This window comes from Oreochromis niloticus, linkage group LG1 (genome assembly GCF_001858045.2).
Source record: "Oreochromis niloticus isolate F11D_XX linkage group LG1, O_niloticus_UMD_NMBU, whole genome shotgun sequence".
NCBI lineage: Eukaryota > Metazoa > Chordata > Actinopteri > Cichliformes > Cichlidae > Oreochromis > Oreochromis niloticus.
Window position 1 is genome coordinate 26,921,767 of NC_031965.2, and position 8,040 is coordinate 26,929,806.

General features: G+C 36.5%; 1 protein-coding gene across 2 annotated transcripts; it reads left to right on the top strand.

Moving 5' to 3' along the window:
* Positions 1–382: 382 nt before the first annotated feature.
* On the top strand, positions 383–7,613 carry irf1a (interferon regulatory factor 1a). Of its 2 annotated transcripts, XR_002062341.2 has the most exons (8): positions 383–551; positions 735–834; positions 5,102–5,281; positions 5,366–5,539; positions 5,631–5,683; positions 5,923–6,013; positions 6,649–6,826; positions 7,224–7,613. XR_002062341.2 is itself a non-coding variant. In XM_005458990.4 (7 exons), the coding sequence occupies exons 1-7, from the start codon at positions 462–464 to the stop codon at positions 6,765–6,767; spliced, it is 807 nt and encodes a 268-aa protein (XP_005459047.1). In that variant the 5' UTR covers positions 383–461; the 3' UTR covers positions 6,768–7,613. The 2 variants fall into 2 exon arrangements, 1 of the variants encoding a protein (XP_005459047.1); XM_005458990.4 differs by having other exon boundaries at positions 6,649–7,613.
* Positions 7,614–8,040: the final 427 nt, after the last annotated feature.

An 8,040-nucleotide genomic window follows, 5' to 3' on the forward strand; every position in this document is an offset into this window, starting at 1 on the left:
ACATACAAATTTCACGTATAATGCAAACATAATATATATTTACATGTACCCATTGTTTATACAAGTTATTTTAAATGAACTTTAAACAACTGGTTAGTAAACCAGCAAATCTGTCTATATTCAGCTATTGGAAAAGGATTAAAAACCTGCACAAGCACTTTTACAACTCTCCTCCCTCCTATAACCGCACCATTACATTCCAATTCAACTCCACTCGAAGCAAACAGCACGCAGTATACAACATTTTGTGTAACAGGAAGAGCCTGTGTGGTAGACTATTGGAGGAGGAGCGGGATCGTGTTAACTGTGAGCCTTCTGATTGGAAGAACCAGGCAGGTAGGAAGGGTGTCCCAGCATAACCTCTGATTTAATCTGAGCTCCTAAGAAATTTTCTGTTATTGCTGAAACTCCTGCTTTTGTACTGACCACCTTTTCCACTCACCTGAAGCACAGACTGGAGCATGCAACAACAAGGCCGGCTCAGGCTGAGGCCGTGGCTGGAGGAACAGATTCAATCTGGGAGGTATCCAGGAGTCAGCTGGCTGGACCAGGTAGATCACCTTCTTCTTACCACCATATCAACATACACCTACACACATATACAAATACAACTGGGGTTTAAAAAGTTTCCTATAGTTAAAATCACAGTAGGTAAACATAATAAGGCATTTATTCTTAAATAATCCTGGGAATAATACAGCAAATCACAATTTATTTTCTTTTTCATTCAACAGTCAGCACGAATCTTCCAGATCCCATGGAAACATGCCGCTCGCCATGGTTGGAGTATTGAGCGAGATGCTACCCTTTTCAGGAGCTGGGCCATGCATACAGGTGAGAGCCAAACACAGACACTACGTGATTTGTTTCATCTCATTGTTTCTCGGCTCATTTTAAACTGTTTTATTATCCATCTGTTGCACTGATCACTCTTACTGATCAGAACAAAGTTCTTGTGCTACATTGTTTCACTGCATGCTCGTGTTTCGATACAGAGCAACAAAAACTAGAAATAGAAACCACAGAACCATCCCACAAATAACTACCAAAATCAATCCCTGGGGCAGAATCTCAGCGCTTCATTCACATCAGCATTGAACTATAAAGATATCTATATGTTTTTACAGTAAATAATAATAAAAATGATAATACATATATGACGAAAGACTATCTTGGTAGTGGTCTATTGTGTCCTGGTATCTTGATAGTTTAAGAGGTGAGCCCTGTCTTCATAACATCCCTGGTACAAGTCTGGTCAGGGATCTGTTAGGGAGCTTATATGCTCCCCTAAAAATATACATCTAACAAAAAGATCGGGATTGATTACTTTATTCGCAAAAACAAAAACAACAAAGTCATGGGACTGTTTAACACAGAATCTATTTTTTTAGAGTTACATACTTTAGAGAACAGATACAAAGTTTCTAAATGCTACTTAAAGGTACATACAAATATGTTTTCCCTGTTGTTGTTGGGGGGTTTTGCCAAACGGAATATGAACATTTCGCATTGCAGTCATTGTTTCAACGACCCTGATGAGATTTGCATGTAGACCGGTTTCTTCTGTTCTAGAAGTGTTTCCAGTGAAGAGCTCCACGGTTGTGTTGCTCAGTCTTTCTAGATCTACCACATTCCTGTTTACTTTCCAGCTAAGTGATGAGAGCTTCACGGCAACTTCAAATAAAACAAGCCTCATCCATCAAACATAGACATGGTCTCTGTAAGGGTAAATAGTTGGCACTACAAGCTGCTGCAATGACTTTAGGGGTGTCAACTGAGTTCATGTAAGTCCCTTCTGTCACTCTCTAGTTCCAAACTGAAGCGTTCTAATACACGTTATCCTCCCAGATCATTTAACTGACATCTTCAGATGAGTAATCTGATAACCTTCTTCTAGTAATTTAATACATAACACGGAGTAATTTTCCCAACTCCTTTTTGTTAAATCACACAGTTTTTATAATTCACAAAATATAAAACATATATTTTTCATAATCTTCTATCGCAATATTATTGTTTTGGTCAATGCACAGAGAAGCATAAGTGCATGTGCGCATGTGTTAAACATATTTCCGTCTTGGGAAAGTCGTGATTTATGACTGTATCTGCATCATGGGAAAGCTCCAGTTCACTTGCTGTGAATGCTCAAAGCGATCGAATTGCTGTCAAAGTACAACATTAAGGCTTAAAAAAAAACAAGCTCTAAAAAAGAGACAAAATATATTCATGAACTTTCTATGTAAAAACAGACAGTGTGAAATAAATACTAAATTGATTTGAACACAAATCATAAAAAGCTACATGGAGTTAATATCTTAAATAAAAAAAGATCTTTGACATGAGACTTGTGGAAACCTTGATGAATGGGAGGTTTCAGTGGCCGCTGCCTGTGCCCCTTTAATTCCTGTTAGCCCTTGTCTGCTGTAAGTGATCCATAGTGGATCTTAAAGCTCCGGTGATTTTATTACTTTAACAGTTCTTTTCAGAAGGCTGGCCAAGAGCCAAGTTAAACTGTTGAGCTAAATTTGAGAAAGACGACCATAGACTGGATGAAGTCACCTGAAAGCAGGGTTAATGATGAATGATGTTAACGATTCACCATTAAGCCTGGTCTGGCAGCAGGTGATGGATGAATGTTGGTAACACTTTATGATATGGCCCGCGATTAAGGGTTTAGTTCTTTTGTAATTAAATGCAATTTCAAACACTTAAACATGGGTACACTAGAATAAAGAGGTAACAGATCAAGGTTTTACGAACAAAGAAACAATTGTACTGCAAGTACATTTAAGTACTGCATAAGTATCTTAATTATTTTGTAATTTGTTAGTGATTTAGAGAGGAAAAAATTTATTTCCCCCATCTTACGCTGTAAGAACACTAAGCTTTTTGGGAGTGTCTTGCCTATCTTGCCCAACTTAAAGTTATTTTACAAAAAAGGAGATTTAAATGCTTGTAGGGGATAACAGTCCTTTTCACATTTATATTGGTAAAATAAAGAAGCATTTGAAAAACAGACCATCCATGCACATCAACAAAATGAATATTAAATAAAGATGCAGCAAAAATAAAGATGTAAAAATCCTATTTTTATGACTATCTTTAAGTATTTCTAGGTAAATATAATTAAATTGTAATCTTAAATAAAATACATTGAAATTCCAATTCAGTATAGGGGACTTACACCCTTAGTGGCATGTTATGGTACCAAAATGTGTTTAGACAGTAATAACACAATTTGGCAAAGCAGAAATAGGGAACAAGTCAAACATTATGCATAGACTAGTTCTGATTTGATTACTTGTTGTTTTTTATTGACAGTTAGGCAATTGGTCATTACAAAGAGTTGAAACCAAAGGCTATGATTTTCAAACTAATCAGTCAACCACTAACTACTCTCTGAAGATTACCGTGTGATCCTTTGCTGGGTACTACTTTAAGGCTTCAGGAATTTTGCAGTGCTTACATTGATATGTGCTTTGTATTACTTCTTGTTCCCTTTATTCACTTTAATTACAGGAAACGAAAAAGGGCATAGTGACATAAGTACACTGGTCAAACTACATCAGAATTTCCCTTTAAAAACCTTGTTTTGCTGGCATCAGCTGTGTTTTTCTTCCCCATTTTTACTATACAAAAAGTACTTTATTCAGCAATCACATACATAGAGATTATGACAGTACACATAAAGTCTATCTATGTACTGACAAGTGACTGAACAGGTTCAGGCAGAAGCAATGCTTATATATGCTTGGCTTACATTTGTTTCAGTATAGCTAACCTACCCTAGAAAAGGAAAAGAAAACAACAAATATAAAATAATTCACTCATTACACTAAAAAATATCTTCGTAGATCATTCTTTTGAAAACCAAAAATGAATTGCAGGATTAGTTCACATTTATGTCAGGATTAGTTCACATTTATGTCAGGATTAGTTCACATTTTTACCCCAACAAGATAAATAATAAATAAAATAATTTTTATTATCTAATTTCTAGCTTTTTGTACAGTGAAAATATAAATACTTCTCAAATCATAAACTAAAAAATAATTGTATACAGTCTGAGATGGACTTTGATTTTGTTTTGAACCTAATACGCAAGTTTTTCAAGAACCAAATCGTGAAAGTCCATGCTGTGAGATTTTAGAAACAGTGGATCGGTGGGACAATAATAACTTGGCTTGTTAATAATTGGTATCCAAAGCTACATTTAAAGGGTGATCCCCACAGTTCCACACAATAAAAAAAATATTTGAGCATAATGGAGCAATAACCTATATCGGTTATTCCAGGGCCTTATAGTTTACATCCACTGTTTTATACAAAATTGGTATAAACTTTTTTCTTTATTGTAGTCAGTGTGTTATTTCCATGTTCTTTTGTGTTCAGTCAGGAACACAGAAACTGCTACATGTACTTCAATTTCTGCATCAGACTTGTAGTTCATTTTCCTTGCACTTCCTGTTGATTTACAAAATTTAATAAATTGAGTTTTCTTAATAATAAGACACATCAGACTATATTTTAAGGACTTCACACACTCCAAATTGTGATATTACTGTTAATTATGGTAATAGGTGCAGCCACACCTTTAACCCTATTCAACAGTATAAAGAGTTTGGCTGTAGCTGCCTTCCATTGTTTTCTGGACTATTTTTCAACCCCTATAATTATGCACACCCATGAGTATGATTATCTGTAGTAAATCACAAGAAAGCTGTGCCCTAAAGTGTGTTCTGTTTTGTTGTCACTCTAACTGGGACCATGATTTTTAAAACAACAAACAACAAAGAACAAAGAAGCTGTGAAACTTATAACTGAGGCCATCCATAGCCTAGTTAGAAGGATGTTTACTGAAGTCACTCGTGAAATGAGTAAGATCAGTTTCTTATTGACATCTTTTCGATTTGGCTACTTGTAACCGGATGAGTTGCCCCCTGTTGGCCATTAGAAATAATGCAGGTTTAGGAGATGTGCTTTTTGCTGTGTCCAGCTTTTAAATAAAGTCTGTGGTTAAAACTATGCACACCGCAGACTTCCCCAGCTACGCACCCTTTTTCTGACGTTTTCACTAACCTTTCTGTGTATGCTTCTTTAGGACGGTACCATCCAGGTAAAGACAAGCCAGATCCAAAGACATGGAAAGCAAATTTCCGCTGTGCCTTGAATTCTCTGCCTGACATCTGTGAGCTGCGAGAGCACAGCAAAAAGAGAGGCAGTAATGCCTACAGAGTCTACAGGATGCTGCCCAGCTCACAAACACAGAAGCGCAGAAGAGGTAAGAAACAGACGTAAAGTGTATTTCCCAACTTTACCTGCAAACACTGGCCTCATGTTTCAGTTCTACTCTCTCTCCTCTCAGGGCTGCGGTTATTCGACCGACCCAGAGAAAGACAGACCAGTTTAGGTGAATGCACATCTAATGACATGCACAACACACAAATTTGGCAACCCACAACAACAAGGCCCATTACAGACATACCACAGAAGGTGGAGGCTGTTGCAGAGAGCACATTTACCAGCATTCAAAGACAGGGTGAGATACTTTGTCTTTAAAGTGCTCTGTTGGTGTTTTGGATGTAAGAGACACTTTGAAAAGATTGATGATGGTTCTTGTTGGTATGCAGGGATGTGGGACGCCAAACCAGTGGACCAGGAACAGAGTGAGGCCGTCTTTAAGGTACCGTATCTTAAATATGCTAACTAATGAAAAGCAAGCCAAGAGTCTTGGTTTTCTGACAAAAACATGGTGCGGTTTCTCCTTAGGAAAGGAAAAATAACTGCTACGTAATTGAACTACATCATATTTGACTTAATTGAGATCAGTTTGCTGGGATTTTCTTTGTGCTGCAGTTTTGATTCCGTATGTGCTGCTCTGCATATCTGTTTGATTGACTTTCAGTGTTTTGTTTCCTGCAGCTGATGGACCACTTAAACAACACTGAGCTCTGGAACCAGACCGGGGAGCAGAGAGGATGGAGAACACACAATCTCTGGAACCACTGGCACTGTATGACGCTTATTTTATTTCTGCTAAGTATTATTAGCAGGCCTGGAGTATTATTATTAGTTAAATGAAATCTCAAATATGATAAAAACATGACACTTATACTTCACTGTACTAAACTGCAGTAAAGCATTTTACTGTATGCGGATTTAATGTAAACATTTCCAATTCAATTGAGTTTTATTCATATAGCACCAAATCACAGCAACAGTTAAGGCGCTTTGTATTGTAAGGTAAAGACCCTAGAATAATACAGAGAAAACAGAGAAACGCACTGTGGAAGAGAGGCAGAGATTGATAATAACTAATGATTAAATTAAATTATCTACTGAAATGTTTTAATTGTATTTGGACAGAGTAAATGTAAACATGAACAGGAAGTGTGTTGTACTATATATCTGTGTATAAATATGGATTTTGGGGTGAGTAACACTGAGGGAAAGACTATGAGAAAAACAATCAAACAAACACACCTTTATTAGGTAGATGAGCGTTAAGCCTGACTGATCAGATTCAATATATTTTGTGTGCATGTAACAATCTGTAAAAGTGTGATAAAATTAAATGCATTAAAGGTGTGATAACAGCCATGATTGTAGCCATGACTGTGTGTTTATGTGCCGTTTTGTGCTTCTCAGGTCCTGGTGATGATAACCCATATCCTCTGCACACAGAGAACTGCAGTGATCTATTTGGTCCAAACTACATCAAGGAACTTTCTGACTGGTCCACACATCAGCAACCACTGATGCCATAGCTGTGCACCCAAGAACTCCATCTACCTTCTCTTTGTGTTTACCAGACATCTGATCAAAGGTTCATTTTCTTTGAAGCTTTCTTGCTAACCTTCATCCGTTTCCCTCTTATTGTCTTTCTGATAAGCTAATTGCAGGAAATAGGAGAAATGCGAGAGGGCAGGGAACATTGCTCTGTCATCCTCTCTGCTGAGCATGCTGGGATGAAGATCCAGTTCCAAGCCAAGCTTTACCTCTGTCATCATTACTTGTGTTTAGATTTAGTGCCTAACACTCACAAAAATGACACCAAGCTCGCAGATCTCATTTCATTGCAGTGCAGGATCAGGTTCTGTTTGCCCATTTCTTTGAGCTTGACTGGATGTTTAGCCAATAAATGAAGTGCAGAACAAAGAATAACAATTTGTAGGTTTGTGTTTGTGAGTGGAGTTCAAATCTCGCTTTACCTTCATTCACAGAAAGCTGACCCAATCTACAATGCGGTGTATTCTGTATCCTTGTCCATTTGTAATATCTGTGCGATTTCTACATTTGTGAATTAACTTTACTACCTTTTGAAAAAAAAAAAATTCCAACATGAAATACAAGTTTGTTTGTATGTTTTTTGTATCTTTTTTAAGGCTATAGATTATTCAGTGTGTTTTGTGTGTTTTAGTGAATAATACCCATGTTGTTTTTTGTGTATATTATTTGTTTATATTATATATATAAATAAACTTGCTTTTACAAAATGCACAAATTAGACAAAAGCATGAACTTGTCAGGATTTTTGACATCCTGTGTGTATATAAAAATGAATGCAAAAATACTGAATTTTAGTGTGTGATTAAAAAGCTGCCAAGTTTGTACTTTTTGATTGGGTTTTTTTCTCACATTTATTGCACATTTTTTACATCCTGAAATATGTGAGACGTATGATAATTCATTATGATTTACAAGCATCCAATGTCAATCCTGCTGTGATGAATAAAAAGAAGCCAGATGTTACATTTCTTATTTTTTTAAACATCTACTTCACCTCATTCCTCATTGTGTTAGGAGATATGAAACCATGTAACCGATGAATACATCTTGAATCTTCTGATCTTATCTTGAAGTTGTAATCTTGAGCGCAGCTTTTAAAGCTGTAGATTTAAATCTTGATTAAGGCTTTAAATCTTTCATCTTGAGCACAGCTTTACATGTGGGAATTACGAAGCCAATATGCCATTTGTAAGAAAACGGGAACTACAATGCATTAATTCAACATAAAAACTGAAATTTCTGAAAACAGAG